A 27,083-nucleotide genomic window follows, 5' to 3' on the forward strand; every position below is an offset into this window, starting at 1 on the left:
AGCTGGCAGGGTCTGGTTTTTCCTCATCCCCAGGGAAACAGAAAGCAGCTTTAAGTGAATGGGCAATTTCTGCTCAAGATGGAAGATCTTTGAGACTTGAAAAAGCAGCGTTGCCCGAGTGCTGGTCAGTAGTGCTGGTGGGGTCTGACCCTCTGCTTCTTCCATTGTAGCCCTTCCATTGGCAGAGCTGTGGTAGTCACTGCTTTCCCCAAAATCATGGTGAGTGGCAGAGTTTCACACAATTTTGGGTGGTTGGCAGTGATTTCTACAAGCAGCCTATGAGAAGCTGGGTTTGAAAGAGCTCAAAATAGAAATAGGAGCGTATCCCTCTGTAGCTTGTGCAAAGGATGTCAGGGAAATCTCACCTCTGTTTCCTTGCCTACTCAGCATGCTGTCCTTCCAGCTGCTGCCTGGGAATTCCTGGCAATAAGGACTTTGCATGATATGACTGAACTTGGCAGAGACTCCCCAAATCCTTACTGCCCAATGCAGCAAGTTGTCCCTCTCTCTGCGCTGTCAGAGCTCAACTGGCTGTTTGTCCTCGTGTGACATAATTTTTAATAACTCTGGTAAAAGAGAAGCTATTCCAGGCATTTCATAGCCTATTGTTTTGAGGGAATGAAAACCTCTTCCACCCTTTTCCTTCCTCCCCCAAGTTAGGAAAAGCATAAAGCAAACTGCTTAAGGTGAGGCAGGTCCTTAGAAGGGAAAAACCCTTTGCTCACAGCAGAGATTTGATGACACCCCAGGACCGAGCTTAAGTTAGGAAGCCTGACTTGCTCTCTGTGGGCTGCCTGACTTGTCAGAAGGCTGCTGGTGGCTGTTCATCATTTCAGAATTAATGCTTTTGATCTTCAGGGGCTGGATGCTTCTCCCTGGTGCAGCTTGGCAGGTCCTGGGCGTTGGATGACAAGGAAAGCGTGCGCTGCCCTTGGCGCGGTGACTCCTCCAATGAGTCAGAGGATTTGCTGCTTAACTGAGAAACCCAGGGCATGCTTCTCAGATGTTTCCAGTTCAGTTTCTCTCTGAATAGCCTTCCTGAAGGACTGTTTACTTTTGAATTACAGGAACATGCTTTAGCATCCAAAAAGTAACCGAAAGAGAGAGAGAGAGAGGCAGTTGCTGGGAATTAACCAAGCACATTCACTGAATTCTCTCTGTTTTGTTTCTTCCTAGTAGTATTTTTTAATTATGCTACTACTTAAGAAATTTAATGCTTGGAAACTGGATTGAAACACAGGCAGCAGCAATGTGCTTTTCACATTCATTGACCCCAACTGGAGAGCAAAGTGCAGCAGGTTGGCTGCGGGTCACTTCTTACCCTTTAATGAGCCTGCATCTATTGTGAGACCAAAATTACTAAATATTGAACTGAAATAATTTCAAAGAAATAGTCAATAGTGTGCTGGAATTTTTTTTTTCTTTTAAGACTCCTGTTTATAATTTTGGGGGGGGAGAGTGTAAAAGGTATCTTCACTGTGAGAAGTTCCCTTTAGGAGAATATCAGTCCTCTGGCTCCTTGTGTATTGGCAGTGCCCTCTGTGCACAGTTATGCACTGTAATAACTTGATTGGTTTACCATGGGAAGAGGGGTTGTATAGATTTGGGGGAATTATCAAAGAAGTGGACCCCATTTCCCATCTCAGGGTAGTAACTTCCTCAGATATCCCACCACTGCCTGATTTTAAGGAACTTTCTGTGATTCCACACAGAATCTCTTTTAAGGAGAAATTAATTCATCCTTCTTTAGACCTTTGCAGTGCAGACATGTACATTGGAACTCATTACCTTAGGCTCCTTTTATAGTTCCTATGAGCATTTTTAGGATGTGATTCACCTGAACTAGGTTAGTAATACACTGTGGGATGAGCTCAAGTATGTTGTGGCAGTGCTGTGTCTCCCTTTAATGGCAAAGAGAGTTCAAGCTGGTCCTGATTTCAGCACATCATAATCATAATTATTCTTTATGTCTACAGCCTCTGTCCTGTATGGGTTTGGTTATGTGCAAAGTGATCTTTTGTCAGGCATCAGAAGAATTAACTTCTTGGCCAACATAGCTTTCAAATATCTTGGGAATCTGTTCTTTTGCTAAGTCAAGTATTATTTTTCTTCTTTTATACTTTAAATACTTTTCTGCTTGTGTCCTCCTTCAGTAACAGGAGGATTATAGACCAGCTCAGTCTGCCTTGTATGGCTGAACCCTGCAAGTTCCTTCAAGCCATTGAAATTCTAGTGTGGGGTTGCCTTGGTAATAGAGAAAGATGTGTAGAAACTGTAGAAAAGATGTCAGAGAAAATATCTTGTGTAGTTGAAAGAAGCATCATATCCATCAAAAATATGGGAAGAAATTAAGCTTGTGTGGTGCTATTTTCAGTGTCAGTTTTGCCTTGTAACAGCTGATGATAGTTGAGGTGAAATCCTGTGTGTGCCTGGGCTGCTGCAGGTTTCCTGTCCTATTTATTATGTTAATATATATGTTAAATTCTCTGCAAGTAAACCATATATTTCTACAGCTAAAAAATGATAGGCAGGGTTCCAACTCTGCTCAGTAAAGGCCAGTGAAAAGCCTCTGTGCTCTGAGAATAACTGAAGTGTTTGGTTTGGCTTTGATAATCTGCATATCTAAAGGGTGATGGTATAAAATGGAAAAAATTATGATAAGAAAATGTCTTCTGTGCATGAATGCTGATGGAAAAAAGTTGTTTGCTTTTGATCTGTTGTTTTCCTAGCCAGACTGACAGCTGGCTGAGAATTATTGGATGTGCTGCATTGCCACTCCTCGTTTGCTTCATCTGGAACATACAGACTTGTTTATATAGGAACATGTTTCTCCAAACACACTGGACATCAGGGTTTCTTCTCCATTGAGGGGCAGTTCATTGTGAGATCCCAAAGGCTATAAAATGTGCTACTGTCTGCAGCATATTGGCTTAAGCCACGATTCAGTTGCTGGTGAGCAAGTCAGTCATCCATAAAGTCCACATAAGACACTGGGTGACTGAAGGAATAAGCCTGGGGCCCATGTTCTGAAATTGGAAAAGAAATTAAATTATGATGGTAATAATCCAATGGATCAGGTCTGGGTTAAGCTCCTTTTGGGGAAGCAAGGAAGCACTGGGCCTTCCCTGCTACCCACCAGGTGACTGTGGGAGGGTTCATGTCTGACATACCTGCTTCTTCCAGAGCTCCTTGCCTGTGGAACTTGTGGTTTTGCCTGAGATTTGATCCTTTTGTTTGGATGTTGCATGTTAGGAATAGGATTAGTTTGAGTCCAGCTGCATCCCCTGAGGACAAGGAGCACTCATGTTAATCTGCAGTCACACTGCCCCCCTACTCCCTTGCTCCAGGTACCCCTCTGCATTTTAACATACAGGTAAGGTTCTGGTGCTCTCTGTAGCAGAGATGTCAGCACTAAACTCAGAAAACCATTTTGTCCCCTGGCTCAGACACAAACCTCAGTGATTTTTGGAGCATACGGGGTGGTGTTCATTCTCTCTTCTACTCTCTATTCACAATTCTTAGCTCCATGCTGTTGGCTTAATACAGCTCAGTTTTTATCACTGCACAGTCCCAGAATGTCTTTGGGTGTTGTCAGCCACAAACACAGGAAACAATCCCTCATTAGGCTGAGTTATCTGGACACAGCACAGGGTGGCTGGGCCAGTGCTTAAATAACTTTGGATTGACAGTGGCTTCCTGTTTAGAGCAGGAAAGTTGAGGCACCTGAGATGAAACTGCAGCAGCAGATCCCAATTTTCAATTCCAAAGGAGCCAAGGTAAAACTCCCAATCCAACAAAAGGAAAACCAGCTTTTGGCCACTGATGGGTGAGGGTTTATTTTAAGAAAGATACCCAGGGAGTTCACCTGTACATGCCAGGTAGTATTTTCAGCTGGTTTGGATTTTTCAGAGGGGAAAATGCTAGACTTAAAGACTTCTTTTGCTTTTACTTACAACACAGGCTGGACATTTAAGGTTCAGTAGAAATGGGTTAAAAGCAATTACAAAGTGCAATTAAACAAAGATCAGGGGGGTTCTGATGAAGCTGTGGTGCTGAAGGTTGCGTGGATGCTGAGTCCACACGTGGCCAAGTCCAGGGGTGGTGGCTGTGCCAAGAAGTCATCTCCATGCCAGGAATCCTCTCTGAAGAGGTGAAGAGCAGGCAGAATCAAGGCTGAAAAGTGGGGTTTAGCATGTCTGGGGGCTATGCTTTTTCCTAGAGGCAACAAGCTCCACTGGCTCTGTTTCTAACTTCTGTCACCAGGGACTTCACTCCTGGTGTTGTTTAACTGGAGCACAACATGTTCACCAAATCAGTCAAACTGGGAGTTTAAGGTTTTGCTGTGGCTGATCCTGTCCTGTGCTAACAAGGTCGGGATGTTCTGTATCCCAAGATGTCTGTGGCACTCCAGGCTGGAAAACTGGAAGGAAAAAATGAAAAGCATTTCTTGAAGTAAGGAGTGGCCCTGGAGCAATATTGTCAGTGTGCAGTCTGCTGTGTTGGGATGTGCAGTGATGCAAATAGCTGTGTCATTTCTGAAGAATGTCTGAGTTCTCTGAAATGAAAGAAGTCACTTTTCTGATTGCCATTCCTCCCCAGCCTGGTACTGACTGTACCCCCCCAGCCTCTCCTTACAGACACCCCCACAGCCATCACCCTGCCAGATTGTGCACCAAATCCTGCTGCAGTCACTTTCTGAGGGTTATTCTTTCTCCCCTTTGCCCTGATGGTTTGAGGCAGGATGGTTTCTTGTTTTCTGACAGGTGGATGCAGCTTTGAGCAGTTCTCCACATCCTCTGAACTCTGTCTCTGCTGGCACTCAGCACAAGAGATGGTGGAAATGGGGATGGATGTTTGCTGAGCTCTGAGCAAGGTCTGTGTGTATTTCAGCTGTAGCTGTGTGTATTTCAGCTGTAGCTGTGTGTTGCCAGTGGTTGTACTGAGGAGAGTGAACCTGGAATCTGCCTGAATTGGGCACTAACTCACCCCAGCCTCACTTTCTGTGGGGCTTGTGGATGTTTTTTTTTAAAGGTTGTTTGGTTTGTTTTTTTCTCTTTTCATATTAGACATTTTGCATGAAATCTCACCATCCATTCCCTTTAAAATGTATTCTTTTGGTCATGTAAGAACTTGCCAGGCAGATAAATCCAAGAGCTTCCAGGTGATTGAATCCCATCCCCTGGGAGATGCCTCTTAGAGCTCTTCTCCCTTTTCCAGCCAAGGGGAAATCCTGAATTTCAAGCACTTAACCTGTGCTGTTTTAACTTTCAGAGTATGTTTGGAAGAGAACTGGGATTTTTGGGCAGAGTTCAAAGTACAGGAGTAGCTGCAAGGGGTCAGGGACCAGGATGGGTTCCTACCCCTCTAAGGTTAGAGTTTGCCAGGACAGACTTGAACCTGTTGCTCTTCCATTCTGCCATTAAAAAATGGTGCAACAGTTATGTCCTTGATGTTTAGAAATGTGTTAGAAATTATCCTGTCCGTTTTTGTGCTAGAAAAAATATTCCACCTCATCCATTTATCAAGACTATAAAAATTTTTTTCTTAGTCTCTGTGAAGCTGCCATCTCCCTGTAGTAACCTGAGGAAAGAAAAAAATATTACTTATGGATGCTAAACATAAGCCCTGTGTGTTAACAAAGTTAGCATGTTTAGGCATCTCATCCTGCTCCAAGCCATAGATATTGCTGGTATTCAAGCAATCTGTTTTTATTTGCTTGGCTCTTGCATTATTTATATGCTGCAGAGGCTCCTGGACAAAGAAATTCCATATGGCTTGATAGCAGCCCTCTTGGGATAAATCACCACAGTTTAGTTTAATATAAATTACTTCTATTTTTAAAGACTCAGATCGTCCACATGGTTTTTCTCTTGGGGCTTAGTTCAAATTTATCCATCCCCCAGATCTTTGTGATCCCCCTTAAGGTACTTATACAGTGCAAGAAGATCCCCCCTGTGGTCTTCTCATCTTCAAATATGTACACTTAAGCACCTCATCCTCTCATCTTAGCAGAGGCTCTCCCTACTTCTGGCCAGACTCCTATCTCTTTATGGATTTTCTTTAGAATGTGTCTGTTGCTTATGAAGATAAGATGTGCCCAGCTCCAGCTTATGTCCCAAAATGGCTATTTATGATGGCACAGTTCTGATTTATTTTTTTTTTTTTTTAATGTTTAGAATTCATCCTTTCCTAAATTGTAGAAACATTGCCCTGGCAGGAGTGTGCTCCATGCCTGGCTCTGAGGAAGGAAGGAGGAGGAGGAAGGAGAAATCTTGCAAAAAGTGATGCCAGTGGTTCCACATCGCTGAGAGCAACCAAGTGACACAGAAACTGATTTAACACAGGCCACAAGCTCAGGGAGCTTGGCAGCAGAGAGGCACTTGTGGTGGGGAAAACACCTGCTGAAAACTTTGTAAAAACCTGGCTTCCCACACCTGCCTAGGTCCAACATCTCTGCTTTGCAATGAAAATGGTGAAAAGCAGCCATGCTTTCTGCAGAGCTGCAGCAATAAGTGTTTTTCATGCTTTTTCTTTCATCTTGGGTGCAAAAATTATGCTGCACCACTATTGAAACATTTCCTTCCAGCCTGATCTCCTTGAATCACTTCACTATTCATGTCTGCCAGGAAGTGAAACTGGGAAACTTGTTTCCTTTGGGCAAGCCTGGGGAAAATACACTGAGAAATAAATGAACAAACAGTGATGGAGTCTGGAAGTGTGTAATTGGTAACGTTGTAGGTCAGAAAAGAAAAGTTAACCCAGCCTTATGCCATTCATTAATGACAACCTGGCATGAGGATCAGAGATTTATCTGAGGATTAAATGGTAAGAGCAAAGGGACTGGAAGTGGGAATAAACAAACCTGTGTGGAACTGGGGGGCTGAGCTGAATGTCTGAAAAAAGATCTGCATATATATTCATCAGCTCTACCATTTTCAGTCCTCTCAGTGCCATGAGAGTATTCCTCAGCATAACGTTTGGTTTAAAAGCATTTTTTTTTTAAAAAAAGGTGGCTGTATCTTGGATTTTTTGCCCTTTGCTTCTTGATCCTTTTAAAAAATATCTTTTGGCTTTTAGGGAGAGAAGAATTGGTCACACACAACATCCGTTGATCCCTCTTGTTCTGATCCTGCACTTACCTGCTGTTATAGCTAGATGTCAGCCTCAGATGTGAATCTGGGGCTTGTCAGTCAGAATCAGATTTATTTTTGCTCCTCATCTTTCAGTACCACAGGCTGCTGAGCTTGCATGACAGCTAGGAATTGGCCTCTTCCCAAAAGCCTGGCCTAGGCATTTATTTATTAAACTTAATAGAGCCCATAGTAAGGATTTGCTTTTAACAGAGTATCTGTGCTGATAGTAAAGTTTGAGTTTCTGCTGACTTTTCTTTGAAGCCTGGGGGACTTCTTATTTTGCCAGTGATGCCCCCTGCTCCTAAAGCTCTGCTCACAACCCTTTCTCCAAATTTCCCCCTCCCCCAGTAAGCCTGGATGGGTGCCAGAAGCTTCCACTCTGGCTCTGGATATCCTGAAGTGCTGAGACACTGAGGCCAAGGACACTTCCAGACTTGGGGCAGTGACAACAGTGATTGTGCTGGAAAATCAGTGATTCAGCTATTCCAGTAACTTGTCACAGCCTCCTAAGCCAGGAGGTCACATTCTGGTGGATTTGGGGGATGGACCAGCTGTGACTCATGGGGTGACACACGCTGGGAGCAGCAGAGGGTCCTGCCTGCTGGGGTGACAGAGGCTGTGTCACTGCAGCACTGACTTTGGCTTTCCCTGCACGTGGCTTCCTGTGAAGTGCAGCAGCTCAGGGCCTGTTTTGTGGGAAGCTGAAGTCAGATGTGGTAGGGATGGGGGCACACAGCAGGTCCCAGTGACTTTGTCACTTTTTCCAGTAAATTTGTCCTGCCTGTGAGTCAGCAGCATGAGGTGGGATGGACGTGCAGCCTGGTATTGGAATTGCTTGTAAAAGACCTTGATGAGAAAATTGTAAATTACAGAATGTAGGGATTGTATAACCATTATTAAAATCAAAGGGGAAGCAAAAAAAAAAACCTTGTCTTTCTGTGCTAGCCTACAGAAATGACTGCTTAATCCCAGCTGTTCCTGGGAGCTTACTGAGTTGCTACAGACTTTTAAATGCTGTGGGTACCTGAGGGCTTATTAAGCTCTGGTTCCTGTCTCTAACAGGGTTCAGTTTATCTAATTAATCTCTTTGCCCAATCTGCTCCTCTCAGGAAGGGCAGAAGTTGAGAGAATTCTCTGCTGCAAGTTACTGTGGTTCAGTAGGTTTGAAGGGAAAACTATTAGCTCCTCAGTGCAGGGAAGATCTGGTGATGCACCCTAAAGGTAATATCTTGGAAAGAAAAGGACCCTGAAGAAAGGGTTCTCAAGTTCAACAGAACTCATCACTAAACCGGGCTGAAGCTTTTTAGCTGCTTTTTTCTCCCTCTGAATTAACTGAGTCCCAGTGCCATCTTCCAAACTGGGAGCAGACAACAAAATAGAAATCCCAACAGGAGAGCTTGGTGTCTGAGGAGCAGAAGAGGTCAGCTCTTGGCTTGCCCAGGACATTGTCCCTGCCTCTCCTTGCACTGGTGCTTCTCTCATTCCTGTTCCTTTCAGCTGCCTCTCTGCTCACAGATGATTTCCATTCCTGCCTTTGGTGCCTGCCAAGCTCAGGGTGAGGAAAAGCAGCAGGCAGGTATAAACATGGAGCCATCAGCAGAACTCATGGGCTCTATTTTTTGAGAGCTTAGGTGACTTGCTATAGGAAGAGGAATATTTTATTATGATTATTCTTGCTTTGGGAAGGAGGCTTTTCTTCCTTTTTTTACTTTTCCTCTGCCTTTTACAAGAAGATGGGGAGTTACACTCCTGACCAGCAGGCAAAGATTTGGTCTCTGTGTCTTAGTTACTATTATCCTAAAATAATCTATGTTGGAAGGGATATTTGGAGGCCATCTGGAGTGGGAGTGTGTGTGGGAGTGTATGGTGGGGTGCCAGGGTTGTCCCCTGGAAGGATACAGCCTTCCACCCCTGCTCTGCACAGGTCACTGGGACCTGGGCATGCAATCTGCTCATGGCATTGTCACCTCCTTCCCTTTCACTGTCACTTTGGGCTTCTCAGTGCTGCTCAAGGGTGGGAGCAGCTAGAAGTCTCTGGTGACCATAATTTAGGAATCTCAGCAGAGGTCAAGCCTTTCAGAGCAGACACAGTGTAAAACTTGTGTTGCTCCATCAGTCAGGACTTGCTGTATCACATGAAGGACTCCTCCCAGCAGAACATTTATTTTACAGATACTGAAATGCTCCCAGAGACTGAGCTAAAAGAACTCACGGAAGCACAAAAGTCTTGATTTAGGTTTTCTGTCCATCCTCAGACAAATCTGGGACTTACTATCCAGGATTTTGTCTCCTGTTACCTGTATTTTAAAATACTTTCTCCCAGGGGTCATACCTTATCCCTAGGTCTTTAGAGTGCCCAGCTTTAGAGACCCCCAGCTGTGGGGTAAGCTGCTATGCTGATTTTCTCTGATTTTAAGAAGTCAGTAGACCACACTTTGGTCTTCACTTTTTTTATGAAGCTACTTTTTCAGTAGCTTCATGGTTACTGGGCTCATTTTGTCTTTTTGCATCTCTTGCATATTGTAGCATCTATTTTATAGCTGGCACCAGTTTTGGATCTGCATTCATGGCTCAGGCAATTAGATACTATATAAATAAAAATAACCACTGGTTTATCCAACAGATAACCATATAAAACGTCCAAATGCAGAGTAATATAAAAAAAGGGTTGCTTCTCTCCCACTCAGTGCCTTCTTACTTGCTGGATATAATGAATGCAGGCAATTATCTTACAGAATGCTTAGGTTTATTAATAACTTGTGAGATAGCAGCAGTTAACATTGACAAGTGACTACATTTAATTTTCAGTGGAAATGCTGCAAGCTTTTAGCTTAGTCTCAACGTGGCTCTTGCTGAACACGGGCTGCAAGGGTGTGGAGTTAAAGAGGACACAAATTTGGGTTCCCAAACACAAGAGGGGTGCTTGGTTGTGTGTCTGAGAGCCCAAGTGGAGCCAGGTGGGGATGAGGACAGTGCTGGGGCAGCAGAAGTGGATGGGAAATGCAGAGGAGTGGGGGGTCTGGCAGTGTCACTCTTGTTTCTGAGTCACTGGTGAGCTGAAAATCTGGGTAGAGCACGAGGGGGTGTATTGACAGGGTAAGTTAATTGCTGTCACAACAGTTGCCTCTAATCTTATTTTAATGTATTTATAGTGTGTAAGATAACCATTTCTCTCCAGTGAGCCCTCTTGCAGGCCCCTTGGCACAAAGGGACCATTTCCTATCAGCTTCTTAGGAAGCAATATTCTGATTACTCGAAGGGGATCATTATTGCTGCCTTGCCAGGTTTTGCTGAGTACATCTTCAGGTTGAATTCAAGAGCTCTAATGGCCTTGATTACAGACTAATAACGAGCTTTGGTGCCAGGCTTAAACCCTGAGTGGGAAGAATAGTGAGCAAAGAGGGAGCTGAAATATGGGACCACTGGGACAGCTTCCAGCTCCGACTTGTGATCTTCCTTTGTGCTCCCAGGCTTTCCTCTGTCCATGACTCAATTACTTATTTTATACAAGTATGAAAGATTGCTCTAATCTGGCTGGTTCTTTGTTTCTGAGGACTTTTGTCAGCCAATGTCTCTCGCAGTTGAATCTGCTTCTGCATTGTTATATTCAGAGATGCCTTTTATTTGCTGTAATTATCTGCTCCTAGCAGGGCTCTGCCACACAAAGCTTGGGGGCTGTGCTCATGCACACATCTGAAACACTGAGCAAAGGACTCGAGGTGCTAATGTGCAAGAGGATCAACATTTTGGGATGTTTTTTTGGATCAAGGGAACGGAACTAAGTTTCCAAAGCTGCTGATAGCATTTGAGTTCCCTCACCCTCCTGTTTATGGGGAAGGGAGTTAAAAATACTGGGAATAAATGGAAAATAAACACTGCCTTCCTTTATTTCTTCCTTCCCTCAATGTTATCTGCATAGCCCTCTCCATTTTTCATCTGATTTGGGATTCAATAGTGCAGTAAACATGAAATCAAAACAGATATTCACATCCAAAGGGAAAGTTGTTGTTTTAAATTGCTTTTTATATATCTGTGTATATAATCTAGTTATTATACTTTATTTACTTATTTCTTCTCTTCATTAGCTTGCTTTTACATATCAGAATTTTTTTCCAGTGTTGCTTTTTTTTTCCATTTGTCAATCTTTGGCTCTCTATCTGCACTTCCACCTGCTCCCCTGTTGTGATTTATACACATGTAATATTTATACACATATAATAAGTGCTGTTTTGTTTAACTGCTGTGTATAAGTCCCTAGATATGTCAAAGAACTCTTGTTTGTAGCCTAATCAGAGAACCTGTGTTAGCTCTACCCTCCAGGAAACACAAAATCAATTGTGGTGCTCTGGGTTTTTTAGTTTTGCCTTGCTAAGGAGCCCAAAACCCAACCAATTTCAACTTTTATTTGTTTGTTTCTTAATTCAAAGTGAGGCTGATAGAAGATGCCCCATTTAATAGCTTCTGTTCTTTACCAGGAGAATAATTGCCACCTTTGCCTGGAGTAACAACTTTTTCTTTGGATTTGCCCACATATCAGAAAAGGCATCTCCACATCCCCTTTAAGCAGGAGGAGCCTGGCTTTAGGTGTGCCACACAAATGCAGGTCAGGAATAACTCCAGCAGCAGAAGTGATTTCCGTGTTTAAATAAAATCTCTCACCGGTAACATCTCAGTATCTGGGGGCCTCCTCTTAACAGAGCTGTCACGTTTCCTTGGACAGTGTGAAGACATTTTTATCTGGTCTTGCAGTTCATAAAAAGAAAATGAAGGAATACATTTCCAAAGCAGCAACTAATTTTCCTTGTTTCTATTTTGGGCAGCCCAATTCAAGGCGTTTGCCAAGCTGCCAGCCCGCTCGCAGGGGAGCAACGCTGGGCACTCATCCTCTGCTCTTGACTCCCAGTGTCGCAACTCTCCTGCAATATAAACTGCTCTTCCTTTTCCCCTGAGCTGGTCAGATCTGTCTTGCTCTGTTCTCGTTTGGAAGTTCAACTTGAATAAGTGGAGTTTATATCCTGGCTCCAGAGCCTTAAACACTTCCTGAGAGCTGCAAGCTGGCCATGTGCAAGGGCTGCCCTTGGAAGGGAGCAGTTTGCTCACCTTGCAGCATGGCTGCTGAGGGGCTGTGGCTGGCAGGGAGCACGTCGGGGCCATCAGGACCACTGTGATTAAATTGTTGTGCAGATAGGGAAAGCCATCTGCTATTTGTTCCCCCTGCCTGCTCCTTCTTCCCAACGCCCGTGCCAGCGGCGAGTGCCAAGCCCGGCTGAAGGGGTGCCAGGCTGTCACGTGGAGCTGGCCTGGCTGCTGCTGGGACTGGGTCAGAGGTTTGGTGACCCGTTTGCAGGTGACATTGGAGGGAGGTGTGGAAAGGGCCCTGGCTGTTGGGTGATGGAGGGAAGCTGCAGTGAAGGGGTGCTGGGACGCCTGTTCCAGCTGCGGCGCTGATCCTCGCTGAGCTCCTTCCTTCTCTTCACATAAGTGGCTGCAAGAGTTGGTCTGGTGCCTCCTCCTTCCTTGGAGAGAGGGAGAAGGGTGTGAGGGACTTATCCCAGCATCACTGTAAGAGTTAGGATGAGCTTAGGATTGCTGGTGTGCCTGGACAAGCATCAGAGGGAGGTGGGCATCTCCTCTGTGCTGAAAGGCTCAGGGCTGGCTACAGGGTATAAGTAGCACCAAGGACTTGGTGCAGTTCTAAGGAGGTCCCAGGTAATGAATATTCAGGGTGAATCTTCTGTACAAATGAATAAAGTAATATGATATACTATCTGCTATACATTGGGAAACAATAAGAATTCCTTAAACACAAAAGCAAGCAAACAAAAGTGCTAAAAGAATGTCAGGACTGCTGAAATACTGAGGTTAAGGAGGTGATCTCTGGCATTGTGAGATTCCAAAGCAGTAAAATTTGACAAAATGATCATCAGCAAAGAAAAAGGGATTAGAGTGGGAAATCTCAGTCAGCTCGAATAAAATGGTGATGATGTTTCTAAAAATTAAACCTGAGATTTAATTATTCCCTGATGGGGTTTGAAGCTTCCAATGAGCAACAGGAGTGGTGTAGGCACAGCTCTGCCTGTCCCAGTGGCTGGGAGCAGCAAATGCTTGTGGTGGGCTTACAGTGCTGAATTCTCATTGATCTTTGCTAATGCAAGGTTAAAGCTTTGGTATTTGCTTGTGCTCCAGTTTTTCTCTGCTATGCTAATGACTCTTTTGAATTGGAAATGCTCGTTCAGCACAGTGTGGGAGAAGAGAAATGGGAATTGGCTTCATGAGGCTGTGTTGCAAACAGGGTTGAACCTTTTCCTGTTAGTGCAGAAATGTTGTAGAGGTTCTCCAGGGCCAAATTTGACATCACCACATTTTAATTCAGCTCACAAGACGTGTGCACACATGCTTGTGCATACACAGTTGTCATTTTTTATTGTCCTGCTAACAGCAATAGTGTCCAGAGGAATTTTTTTCCCTAACATCATGGAGGGAACATGATGATTTTGGAAGCAGTTGCAGCTGTCTGAAAGTGAAAAATAAAAAGACAAAATAGAAACACATAGATTTTGCATCTGTGCAGGCAGGCTCAAAGGCAATTAGCCAAGGATAAGTAAATGAGTTTATTTTGCAAGACCCAATATGGTGACCCAAAATGTTTTGAAAGGTTTTCTGTATGATGGCATTGCTGTGTTCAAAGTTTCAGTCCAAAAATCCTCAGACAAAATTGATAACTGTTGGCAGGGGAAAGAAATGGCAAGTTAGGCCTGAGTTCATCTCACTTTTAAAGGTGCAAGTTACTACTTTGGTTTTTAATCCTTGATCATTAGCAGTAGCAGCTCGCCCTCAAATTACTCTTCTAACATTAGGTGGTCCAAAATTGCACAAGGTAACTCAATATGTCACTTTATCCTGAGTCTGTAATTGGAAAAAGACAGGAACTAGTAGCAAACTAACAGCTATTAATTGCACAAGCTATTTACAGCAAAAAAAAAACCAAACCCCAACCCCCAAACTAATAAATTGTTTCTCATGTATATACACACAGCACAGAACACAGCTGCTGCAATGTGATGCACTTTGAAGGTTTGCCTTTAATATTGTGCATCAAAGCCTTATTTCTGTTAAATATATTCTGTTAAATTTCTTATTTCTAATTTCTTCCCAAGTCTGTCTCAGCTTAGACTTCATGGTCAGCTCTCTTGGATGCTCTCCTTGCCTCTCAAGTTGATTCCTTGGGTGCCATCTCTTGCTGCTTTCTTTCCAGCCTTTCTGCTGGCCAATAATCTATGGAAGATGCTTCTGATTCCTGCCAGTTCCCTGCCTGCTCCCTGCAGATGGAACGGGGGCACCTTAATAATATTACTGAGGTTGCAGCAAAGGCACTTACTGAGATGTCCTGGTGCTGCAGTTTACACAAACTTTATACCCTAGGGTGAAAAAATGCATTTGGTTTGCATTTGGTGTCAAAATCACTGCCAGTGCAGGCTGCATTAATGTAAGTTGCAAATGTAAGCATCTGTTCACATAATTCAAAGTGATAACACATTTGTGTTTCTGAGAGATGTGGGAGAAGAGCTGAAAGAAAAATCACACTTAAGCATGTGCTGCAGTTCTCTTCCTAAAATTTGATCTGCTGGATCCTCTGCTGAAGGATTTTCTTGTGCTGGACCAGATTATTGTTTACAGTTGATTTCTACTTTCAGTTCTTCCAATGTACCCTGATGGGTTTTTAAAAATATGTTCTTATTTATTTTATTCAGAAATCATTGGGGTATCTCCTCATAGGTGGCAGGGGCTGCTGTCCCATGTCCCTGAAGCCACCTCTTCTCCAAGCCTTGTTCCTCAGCCTCTCCTCCCAGGGTAAGTGCTGCAGACCTCAGCATCCCTCTGACTTCACTGAACTCCCTCCAGTTTGTATACTGAGAGCAGAATAGAGTCCTTTCCATTAAAATGAACATTTTTTCACTTTCTTAGAAACACAAATGTCATCTCCTCCACTTGGCTGCCTCATTCACAGCTCCTTGCACTGTGCTGCCAGTGAGGAGTTTGTCTGAAGTCCTTCTGTTGGAAGGTGGACTTGGTGTAGGACTCCATACTGGACCATGTTGGAAAGTAATGGGTTTTTTTGTGGTCCACTGATGTTTTCCTAAAGAAACTCAAACAGTGAGATGAGGAGATAAAGAGCTGGTTATGAATAAGGTCAGGACTGACATTTATTCTTCAGGAAGCCAGAGGTGCAAAGCCCTGAGGTATCATTGAAGGTGGAACAGATGTTACACATGTATTGAAACTGCATTGTGGGTTGCTGTCTGAAAAGGTCTATAATTTGCCAGTTATTTTCCAGATGATCTTTTTTAATGGTCTGAGGTAGCAGATGTGTTTGTTGTATCCAGTTCTTCAAAGTCATTTTAGGAAGTTAAACAGATGGATGTGTTTTGAAATTCAGCAGCATCTCCTTCAGCATCTGTAATGCTGCTATTTCATGTGCCAGCAGGGAGGGAAGGGAACAGAGCATCTGAAAAGTATTTGCCTATGACAAGCTGCCCCATTTGCTAACAACCAGTAATATACTGATATTCTGATAGGAATGATTGACAGCTCCTGCTTTTACAGTGGAATGATTGGAGTTTCCAGGCAGTTTGTGTTTTTTTTAACCCTGGACAAGCTTAAATACAGGTTGTTTTCTGGATGAAGTAAAAAAATGCCCATGTTAATTCTCATCCAGGAGGTAATTGTGTCTCCAGAACACAGAAAACCATTCCATCAACTGAATCCTATCTGTATTAAAAAAAGAGTGAATATTACAATGACCTTAGGACTAAAGGAAGAGGCAAGGGGAAATATGAAATGCAGAAGAATTCTCTCTCAGTGCTCTGCCTTCTGTTTGTTGGGTTTTTTTCCAAAGACAAGCATCAGCCAGATCTTTCTGGGGGTGGTACACAACATATTAGGGCTGAGTGTAGTTTTGACACTGAGACCTTTCTAAAATATTCCAACCATTGAAAGTAGCATTGATAAAAATGGTGTGAGGCAAATGCACTGCTGTAGCTTTAAAGAATCTGAGTGCAGTACAGCATCATGGATAAAATCCAGGGTGGCAGGAAACCTTAGGCTAGAATAATATCCTGTCACCTTAAAAAAAAGTAAAATTGTTTAAATGTTGAAAGGTCAAAGCTGTTTAAGGTAAGAGACATCAATCATTACACTGGGACCCTCCTTTGTTTTGGTATGAAGCAAAATATTAGGACAACATTCAGTTATTTTTGATGTCATTTTTGGGTGGCTGGTATTACAAAAGTTTGGGAAAATCTATTAAACTGGTAGGAGGGGTAGTTATCAGTTTGCTACTGGGAGAATGAGAGAACAAAAGAAATAGAGGGAAATTGGAGTAGGGGAATTTGACACTGGCACCCATGAGGCTGTGTGGTGGCCCTACAGAACTTCTGATTTGAGTAAAACTGTTCCTTGACCAATTCAACACACAGGGGTCTTTGAAGCTTTCCAGCTTAAAACTGAATTTGACCTTCAGGTGCAAATAAACCTCTCCCCTAGATGTCCACGTGATTTTAAAATTTAAAATGAATCAAATTTCTATTGTTTTTCCAAGGGCTTTAGGGTAATCCTCCACAAATTGCCTGTGCTGGATCATCACATTGGAGATGGAGGTGGCAAATTGGTTTGGTTTTTTTTTTTGGAGTGGTCAAGAGTGGTTGTGGCTGTTGGGCTGAAGATTGACTTGAGTTGTGTCTGTGTAAAGCTGAAGAAATTCCACTGAAATTTTTTAATTTAAAAATTTAATTTAAAAATTTCAGTAGTCTAACCCAAATTTTAGCTCCTAAGGACATGGTTTTATTTCCCCTAAACATCAAATCAGGATCTTTCTTTAAAGGAGTTGTGGTGGTAGACAATGTGCATTGTGTTAAGTATTTTTTTTCCCTTTTATATCATTGTGAACAATCTATAGGTGTGTGTGTGTGTATATATATATATATTTATATATATATCTGTATGTATTTCTGCTAAGACATTCAGAAAGAGCTGGTGTTTGTAGCATTGCAGTTAATCCCTGTGCCATTATATGGTGCATTGCAGGTGACCTCCAGCAGTCAGCTCCTCCTGACTGGTTGCCCTCTGGGAATTTTTTCCTGGTTTTGGCTTCTAGGGAAGAGTGGCTGCCTGCAGACTCTGGTTGTGAAGTGTACTTGGCAAAGCCTGCAAGAGGGGGATGATATTTCTTGTTCTCTGATATCTACTTGGCAGTTGGTGAGCACCACAAGCACCTCTTCAGGGCTCCAGAACTGCTCTGGGCATCATCAGCCGAGCTGGATGTGTGGGCTCAGCACACAAAAAGATTTTTTAATACAAATAATGATAATGTGGATATAGGAAAAGATTGGAATACTTATCTAAAAATTTTGATAAACACTTGTAATTTGGAAGTCAAATTCTGCTGCTGGCTGTACATTGATTTAGAGCAGGTGACAGTCTGAATCACCATGTAGTTTGAATAGTGATACTTTGCTCTTCACAAAACAGCTGAAGTTGCTTAATGATAATTTGGCCAATTTGTGTTTGTTCAGAACTGCTGATGTGGGAGAGATTGATGGCAGCTGAGGCTGGGGCTGGAATGCTTAAGCAGATCCAGTTGAAGCAGGTTTTGAAATCTATCCATTTCTTCTGATCCACTTCTCAGTCTCTAGCAACTCTTTCAGATGATGGAGCAGTAAGGGACAGGAAGGTTCCAGAAGGTGAGTACCTGATGATGTGAGATTTTTAGTTTGTCAGGAGTGGATTTTTTTTTTCTTTTTCCTTCTTGAGAAGATCGGGACAACAGCAGCACAGGGAAGAGGGTGGTTTTTTAGGTCCTTCTCTTCATAGTTGATCTGAAATGGATGGTTCTTTTAGTCAAGAGTAGTTTGTGGTGTTTGGATCATCGTCACCTTCCTTCTGTGACATTCCCATCAGTGTGATTCTGGTCCCAGATGTTTTCTTAGCTTTCCCAAATACACAGTGCCATAGGCAATGTCAAATCAGGCATAAAATAATCTAGGAGCTAGTGCTATTAACCTTGTGGAAATGAAGGACACATGAGCAGCCTAAGAATACCCAGCTGCACATCTCTGTTGGGAAGAGGCAATTGGGAAGGATCTTTTCCAAACTCTATTGAAATATTTATTGCAGGTGCTCTTAGTGGCATGGAAAGCTGATCTATTTTCTTATGGTCACAGCCATTCAGAGATAAAGAAGTGGTGGTGAGCTATGGGCTGGCATTCCAGAGGTAGTTTTTTAGGAACATAAAGATTATTCAGGCGTGTATGTAATACCCAGTGGTCACTGCCTCATCCCTTCAGCTCCTGGTCCTGGGGAGCTGAAGCTTAAGGGAAGAACTTTACATGCAGAGAGGGTGAACCCTTTCAGAGTCAATCACAAAACCCCTCTCAGTATGTCTGTCTGAGCCTGTTCTTATTAGATTCTGAGAAACTGAAATGGCTACAGATCCAAAAGCAATGGAAAAATAATGAAATCAAAGGCTTGGGTGCTGACCAAAATACATTTGCTAAGACAGTAAAACTTAGGCAGCTTTTGAGTGAAGCATTACCAGAGTTACATTTCTGTAAAATGCTGGCCTTGTCATCCAATAATACTAATGAACTAAAAAAACCCCTACCAGTCCAGGAAAAGGTGGGAGAAGTATTCCAGTTCAGTCACAATATCACCTCCTACTTTTTATGCTTCCAAGCCCAGGAAATGTTCTGGTACAAAACTGGGATTAAATATGAGAATTAGTCAGAAGGTGCTCATTTAAAATGGTGCCATTTTGTGTCACTCTGCAAAAGTGTCTGCCTGTAACATTGCTATGACAACTGGAAACTCTGTGTGTCTTCTGAAAATGGGGGTGAGAGGTGTTCTTGCCTAGGTGGAACTTAGCTTGGATATTGGCTAAAATATGACACTGTTATAAAATGAGATGGAATTAAACCCAGTGTGAATTAGAAACATGTCAGGGAATTAACAAAAGGGATTTGAGATCAGAATTAGTGCAACACAGAGAAGATTTCTGTGAAAAGAACTGGGAACAGAACCAAGGTTTCCTCCTTTTCTCCCTGCTCTATATAAAGAACTCACATGTACAGACTATAATTGCTGTGATGAGAGGATGCCAAATTATATAATGCCTCTGCCCACATTCCTCTTTTCTAATCTCCACCATTCCTCTTGTGGGAACACACACAAAAAGTAAGAGCTTGATCACATTTACACCTTTTGTGAGGTTTTTGATGAAATGGTAACCCAAATCTGTAGACAGGATCAGGCTTTTACAATATTTGATGCTCTGATCAGGGCCAAAAGATGGATGTGAATGTACAGAGTGCCTGCAGTACCAAAAATAGGTCCATATTTGTTCCTCTCATAACTTCACTTAAGTTGATGGAGTTGTGCCAAGGGTGAATATAGGGACTGTCTGTGGGACAGCTGGCCAGAGCCAAGTTTAATGAGAAAGCTTTTGTAAGAACAATTAAGCCTTCTGATATGGGCAGGACCTGATGACACCATGAGGAATATTCACCTACACATAAAATGATTTTCTGGGAGATTTTGGGTATATCTGTACTGCCTAAAAGACAAGGAGATCATTGATCAAGGTAGTTGAAGCCTTGAGTTTAGTTCCATCAGCAGTTCTGGCTCACCTGACCACTTAAGGAGGTGCTCTACTTGACATCATAATTCTCCATAGTTTTTCCACTTCCACTAATGTAACATTTGGCTTCACTAAGGAGGGATATTAACCACAAGTTGAAAGGAAGGTCTGATTCTCTCATCCTTTGCTATTTTTCATAAAGCTTTTAATTTCACTTCCAATCCCCACATGTAATCTATATAAGCATTTTCTTCCCTCATGGGTTTAGAGACCCTGTTCCCCTGTTAACTGATGATGCATGAGCCACGAAGGCAGCCCCAGTATTTTACTGCTCCAGAACCACTCATCTCATTCATAAAGATCATCTGTTCAAGAGCAATCAACCCTGGGTTTTGTTCTGTTTCCTGGCTTTGTTTTGGGCAATGTGCTGACTTGCCTACAAGCTCTTCAAATACAGAGTATTAAAATAGTTTCCACTGTTGTGTGAAAGTCCCCAGTTCACATGAGTCTGCTCACTAAAATTTTGAGAATATGAAGCCAGTTCTCTACACCTGAATCTTGGTATTTGAGGTGATGCTACATGGCTCTGAGTAGCTTGAATCCTGAGCATCTCCCAAGCTTAGGAATCAGTCCTATAAAGCAAGCCACTAGGGGTTTTCTGTCTGTTTTTTGTTTTTTTTTTTTTTGTTTTTTTTTTTTTTTTTAATAAGAGGGAAGTCAAGTGCTTGTTTATAGCATTATTCTCTCAGTTAGGGAGTGGGTGGATGCTTGCTGGACTACAGGCAGATAAAATGGGGATGTTGTGATTATTCCAGTAAAGATACTCATCAAACTTAAAGCTGCAAGGAAATGCTTCCTTAGTTAGTGATTCATCTGGTATTTGTGGTAGGAAGGAATTAAGCTCTTGCTTTTTTGTTTAGATAATTTGCTTGCTTTTTAACATTGCTTACTCATAGCTTAGATATAGAAATTTGGTTTGGTTCAAAACAGGGGAAGGGAAAAGTCATTGGGCTTTTCAAGGAAGATCAAGGTTCCCAGATCCTACCAGCTGCTCAGGAGATGTAGTTTGTTTTTAAAATCTTAACCTTAACAAACAGGTAGTATAAGTAAATTAAAACTAAAAAAATAAAATAAAATAAAATAAAACCAAAACAAGAAAACCAAAAATTACAAAAAAACCCCCCAAAACAACAAAACACCTGATCACTTCCAAAGGTAAACCAAAACTGATGGAGGTCATCTTTGCAGGTATAGCCTGGATTGTCACCTGCTAACAATTTTTGCCCTTGTGGGATGGCTACACTGCCCCTGAATATAGTTTGTTGCATTTTAGTGGTATCATGCTGGAGCTTTTGGATATATAAAACCAAAATATGCATAACATAACCCCAACAACCAGGTCATAGCTGATGATGGAATATTACCACAAACTTTTCTCTTAAATAGCTCTTTTTTACTGAACCCAAAAGAGAAGCAGTCATTCTAGGCTACTCTTCAAATGTGTTATTAGGAATTCCTGTTAATTTTTGCTAAAGAAGGACTCTGTGTTATTGATTAGACAAAATAACTGCCAGGAGCATAGATGGGCTGAGCTGAGAAGACATCATCTGTACTTCAGTAGGCAGGACTGCACACCAAGAAATAAAGGCATTTCCTTCAGCTGTGGGATATTTAATCCACCCTCATCAAAGGATTCAGTGATTGTTAAAGGAGCAATGAAAGGAATCCTTTCCTTTTGCTCAAATTAACATTGTGTCTGTTTTGTATCCTGTAACCTAGCCAGTTTTCCAAGATGAAAACAGAACAACAAAAACTGGCAAGTTCTGTGCATCTGGGATTGGTGACCTGAGCTCATAAAATGTGTAAGTGAAGAACAGATCATAAAGCTGTCAATTAGATTTTCTAATAGCTTTTAAACATTACTATATTTTATTACAGACCTAAAATTAGCCTTGTTTTCAGACTTGGGTCTTTTTCAAGGTTTTCATACTGCAGTCCAACCTTCTTTTTAGCTTGCAAGGCTGAGTTTTCAGCATTGAACTACGGACACATTGCTGCTGCAGTAACTACCAGTCCTTTCAGATGGTCAGTCTGACTACTTTTTTAATCCAGTTTTTGGCCTTTGAAGTTTTTTTGTGTAGTTATGTTTCAGCAGACATGGTGCAAGGTGTTGTGCCAGGGAAGTAACCATTAGATTTGTCTCAGTGGGGATGGATGAGCAGACAAGTGCAGTTTCCAATCTGAGAGCAGTTGATAAAAGACTGGGGTGAAAACAGTCACTCAGAAAGACAGCAATTAAAAATAAAATTACCCTCTTCAAGTTAATACAAAGCAGCCTGAAGAGCTGGTATATGTGAATGCAGAAAAATCCCAGCAACAACCAAAACTCCAGTTGACACCTGAGCTTCCTGGGTACTGTGGGAACTTGAATTACACAACCAGTGGACAGTGCTAAACTGGAGAGAGGGCAGACTGCAGTGGGAGGGTGTCCAGGCTTTGCTTTTGGTTTCAAAGGATCCATTTAATGTGGGATACCTTGCAAACAAACCCCCCAACCCAACCAGCACCACCAACAACCTCCCCTTCACAAAGTGCAGCCAATGTTTTCTGACTCTGTGCTCCATCAATGGAGACAGAGCTGCTTGCATTGCAATGTTGAGGAAGAATAATACTTTATAATGAGTACAACACAAATTCTGACTTTCATTTCCAGTTCTGCCACTTATTCCCTGTGTAACCTTGGCTAAGTCCTTTAAGATGACAACCAGAGAAGAATCCAACACGCAGGTCTCATCTGATTTCCATTTCCTAAAATGCTAACCTAATCCTGCTGCCTAACCCTGGAGACACCCACAACCCAGATGTGCCTCATTTTTCTATCTGAAAGAATCCCAGATGTAGAAAACAGGGTTTTGCACATTTAAAACTTCTTCCAAAAGTCTGTCTGTCAAATAGGCAGGACCCAGCTCCCTTACCCCTCTCTACAGCTCCCTTAAAGGAGGTGGTCAAGAGGTGAGGATTGGTCTGTTCAATGAAGTTGAAAGTGATAGGACAAGAGGTAACAGACTTGAGTTATGCCAAGGAAGGTTTAGATGGGATCTTTGGAAGAATTTCTTCCCTGAAAGGGTTATCAGACATTGGAACAGGCTGCCCAGAGCAGTGGTGGAGTCACCATCCCTGGAGGGATTTAAGTCATCTACTCATAGTGCTTAGGGATATGGCTTTGCTATGGTCTTGTCAGTGTTTGGTTCATGGTCAGACGTGATCTTCAAAGTCTTTTCCAATCAAGGCCTTTTCTGTGATTCCTGTTGAAGTGAATGATGGAGCTTGCTTCAGCCTTCCTTCTCTGAGCCCTCCTCACAGCCTGGGTGGTGCAGGGTGGGGGGGTTTTGCTTCCTCTCCTGCTGAGCATCTCCACAGGCCAGACACTTACCAGGTTGTATTTCAGATATTTCAAGGGCAGGTGAATTGTTTCTCTGCTTGTTAGGATTGTCACCCAAGCAAGGGTGTAGTACAAAGGTTTGGTCTTCAGGCAGTGGGTGGGATGAGATGAAGGAGCTGCAGGAAGTGCCCCTGGTTGGGAAATAATGTGATGCCTGGGGCTGGGGTGAGGATGTGCTTTCAAATACACCTTTCTCTCACATATCTTGTGCTGGCTTTGTGAATATTATTCTGAAGCACCCTCCCCTCCCCTGTATATAATGTAAGAAACCTACATGGTAACTCGAAGGCTTTGGCTATCAGAAAAGGAGGTGGCACCATAAATCCTGGTGCTAAGGACCTCCGGATGACTCCCAAGGCATCTCTGGGTGCCCATTCCATCCTCCACACTCCAGGACAGGATCTGAACTGCTCTGAAATTTGTCCTGTTGAGCAGGGATGAGGGAGCCTGGGGCTGTGAGGGATCACGGTGCCTGCAGAACAGCCTGGGGAGGAACCTGGGACACCGACAGAAAGACTCTGGAAAAGCCAAGTGTTGCTCTAAGGGTTACTCCCTGTGCTGATTCCAATTCCTGTTGCTGATGGCAGCGGAGCAGCAGCGCACAATGAGTCAGCTCCAGGTGTTTGCATTTGAAAGCGCCTTTTTTTTTTTTTTTTTTTTTAAATGCTTTTTTTTTTTTTTCCTTTTTAAATTTTAAAAAGAAACCGCTGTGAAACTCTCTCCCTATAGCCCCTAGAGCATCTCTCCTCCTCCTGAGCACCTCCCTCCCCCCTCCCAAAACCTCTGCAGCGGAGTTCCCTGCCCTCCGCAGGACTTGAAGCCACTCCTCCCCCTGCGGACAGAGAGGGCTTTTATTTATTTATATAGAGTCTTTATATTTCTTTTTATTTATTTTATTATTTTTTTTTGTTCCTGCTTCGAACAGGCAGGGCCAATCCGGGGCCGCCGAGGCAGCCACCCCCCCTCCTCCGCCCCCGCGCAGCTCGGCCGGGAGAGGCGCAGGATGCGCGGAGCAGCGCCGGGCGGGAACCCGCTCCATTGCGGGAGGGGAAAATGAGCTGGCGGCTGCTTCGCTTTTCCTTCCCTCTGATAGCTGAATGATTTTTATTTTTATTTTATACCCACATCTACATTATATTCCTTTCTTTCTTTTATTTTTTTTTTTTTTTTTTTAATTTTTTTTATTATTTTAAATTTTTTTACCCCTCTAGGTTTTCACGAGCAGCACTGACCGGGAGAGCCGGGAAATTCTCTGGCCACTGGCATATTTTGATTTAAAAATTGCTGTCAGTGGACGTTTCTCCTGCTGCTCCGGCATCGTTGTCCTGTTCCCAGCTATTAAGACTTAAGAAGCTTGATTCTCTAAGGCTGGTATCCAAGGGCATCAGTCATTAACACACTGAGCTACATCTGCTTCTTGGCTAAGACTGAAGAAAAGACATTTTAAGCTGGAAATCCTGCTTGTTTGCTTGCTCACTCGCTCGCTCTCTAGTGCATACGGAAGGGGAAGCATATGCAGCAGCAGGTTCCTTTTTTTTTTTTTTTTTTTTTTTTTTTTGAAATTCCAAAAGGCTTTGGAGATGCGGTGACAAGATAATGGAGTGAAAGTCTCCCATTTCCAAGGAAGAAAATCACAGGAGCCAGCCTGAGAGAGGAAGGAGTGAGTTAAATACCAGCAAAAATAGGAAGGAGGACAGTGGTGAAGAACTGAAAATAAAAGAGAGGAAACAGGTGGAAGGCTGGCAGAAAGCTGGGAGGCTGAAAGTGGTTTGAGTGAGGGTTTTTTTGTTGTTTATTTTAAAAAAAATTATTATTTGCTTTAAATTCTAAGCTGGTTTTGGAGACCCCTGCAGTAAACCAGGCTGCTTTAGTGTGGAGCAGCTTCCCCAACGTGTCCTTTTCTCTCTCCCTGCCTGCTGTCTCTGCTGCTGACAGAAACGTGTTAGGAAAGCAGAAAGAGAAGATGCCAGCCATCCTGGTAGCCTCCAAAATGAAATCGGGACTCCCTAAACCCGTGCACAGCGCTGCTCCCATCCTGCACGTCCCAACAGCCAGGACCATCCCACAGCCCTGTTACCTGAAGTTTGGGAACAAGGTGGAGGTGACGAAGCCATTGTATTCCAGCCAGATTCCTCTCAAATCTTCCAACGGACAAGAAAATGCAGGAGATGGACTCCCCCCCAGGAAGAGTAGCTTGGTAGAAAATGGATTTGACACCCAGGTTAGGAGGCAGCGTTGGTGGGGAGGTGAATGTGGGGCTTTATTTCCATGCTGAATGTGTGCAGCAGGGATTCTGAGGCTGAGAGTGGTGTGAAGAGCAGTGGGAGAAGGATGTGTGTGTGTGTCTATGTCTAATAACATCTGTGGGATGGTTTATATTCTGCATAAGTGGTACCAAGGGGTGGCTTTGTGATTTTTGTCAGCACGCTGGAGCTGATGGTGGGGTGGTGAGGGATGGTGCTGCCTGTGCTCTTTGCCTCCTCTCCTGCTTTTGCTGGAACTTGGGGGATTTCTGGAAGGGAGATGGGAGAAATGTTGTTTATGGGGTGTGTTCTTTGTGTTCTTTCTGTAGGTACTAATTGTAATGGCTGGGTTGCATGCCTGAGCTGGGGGCAGGCTGACTGCTGGGTGTCATGAATGTGTTTTGTGTTTGGTCATGGACTGGAGCATGAGGAGTGTGAAGGATTTGTGTTTGTAGCAGTGTGGGGAGTGAATGGGAGGCAGTGCTTTATGGCACATTACAAGATGTGTGGTGTTCTCAGTGCAGCTAAATTAAATAGGAAATAAACCCTGGAGTGGAATTGTCTCTGTGTGTGTGTGTGTGCATGACATCACAGGTGCAGTGCATCCCCCATTTGTGATTTTACATTTCCTTTTTTTAATGTGTAGCAGTTTTCTGGGGTATTTTCACACTTTCTGCTTCCTGTGGAGGGAGGAGAAATGTGTGTGCTCTTCAGCTTGTTCAGTTTTTCTCAGCACAGCTCCATTTCCAGCATGGCTTGGGTTGCCTTGTACTACTGATGCCCCAGTGTGCTCAGCAGCAGTGGAAGCAGATAGGATGTGTGAGTGTACTACAGTGTGAGCAAGGCAGATGGTCTGCTGCAGCAAGCAGGATTGATTAACACTCTATAGAGGTTGCTCTACAGCAGCCTGATGTGTTTTGGCAACAGCCTGATGCATTGCAGGCTGCTCCTACCAATTTCTGAGCCCAGGAGAAAGTGATAGCTTTATACTGGGGTAGGGGAGTGATGACAGAGATTTTTATTTTTTTGTCTTTTCCTCCCTCGGGGAATAATGGGTCATCCCTACCATCTCCATTTGGAAATCTCTGGCCTCGTAACCCTGTTCTCTTAAGGCAAGTGTGACTACTGATTGGGCACGTTTGGCCCCCTGCCCTGGATTTGAGCTGCACTTTCCTTGCTGGTAGCCAGGGTGATGCAGCTGGCTGCTCAGGCCAGGCAAATGTGAGCACAGCAGCTCCTGAGGGACTGAGAGCAGGAAAATGAGGCAGAGAGGTATTGGTGGCAGGGTGGAGGCTGACCTGCATATCACATCTTGGTCTTAAGAGAGAAACAAATACTCTTTTTTTTTTCTTCTGTCCTTGTGATTATGAAATGTCAGCAAAAGCTCATTATGTGCTGCTCTTTTTCTCAGACACACCTTGGTTTCTGCATAGAAATTTGCATTCCTGCAGAAGTGATGGTTATTTAGAAATACTTCCTCATCTTATGGTCTATTCTAAGCAGAGAGATCCTGCCAGTGGTAGCCATTTGCAGCAGTAAGGGGAATACTCTGGTTTTAGCCCTCATGCAGATAAGTATTTTTTTTATATCATGATGATGAAAAGGTCTTTGTGATAACTTGTTTGTATTTAAAC

At 43.2% G+C, this 27,083-nt stretch overlaps 1 protein-coding gene across 6 annotated transcripts in view; it reads left to right on the plus strand.

Moving 5' to 3' along the window:
- The window catches only part of NAV2 (neuron navigator 2), a 345,652-nt gene that overhangs the window by 126,378 nt on the left and 192,191 nt on the right, over positions 1 to 27,083 (plus strand). For 2 of the 6 annotated variants that reach the window (XM_071762473.1, XM_071762475.1), the window contains exon 1: positions 24,407 to 25,427. The exons of 3 other annotated variants lie outside the window; for them this stretch is intronic. In XM_071762473.1, coding sequence (XP_071618574.1) covers positions 25,170 to 25,427 — 258 coding nt within the window. In that variant the 5' untranslated portion in view covers positions 24,407 to 25,169. Of the gene's footprint in view, positions 1 to 24,199; positions 25,428 to 27,083 lie in introns of those variants that run through there. One more of the 6 variants, XM_071762474.1, reaches the window with a different exon arrangement.

Source organism: Heliangelus exortis, chromosome 18, assembly GCF_036169615.1.
Source record: "Heliangelus exortis chromosome 18, bHelExo1.hap1, whole genome shotgun sequence".
Lineage (NCBI taxonomy): Eukaryota > Metazoa > Chordata > Aves > Apodiformes > Trochilidae > Heliangelus > Heliangelus exortis.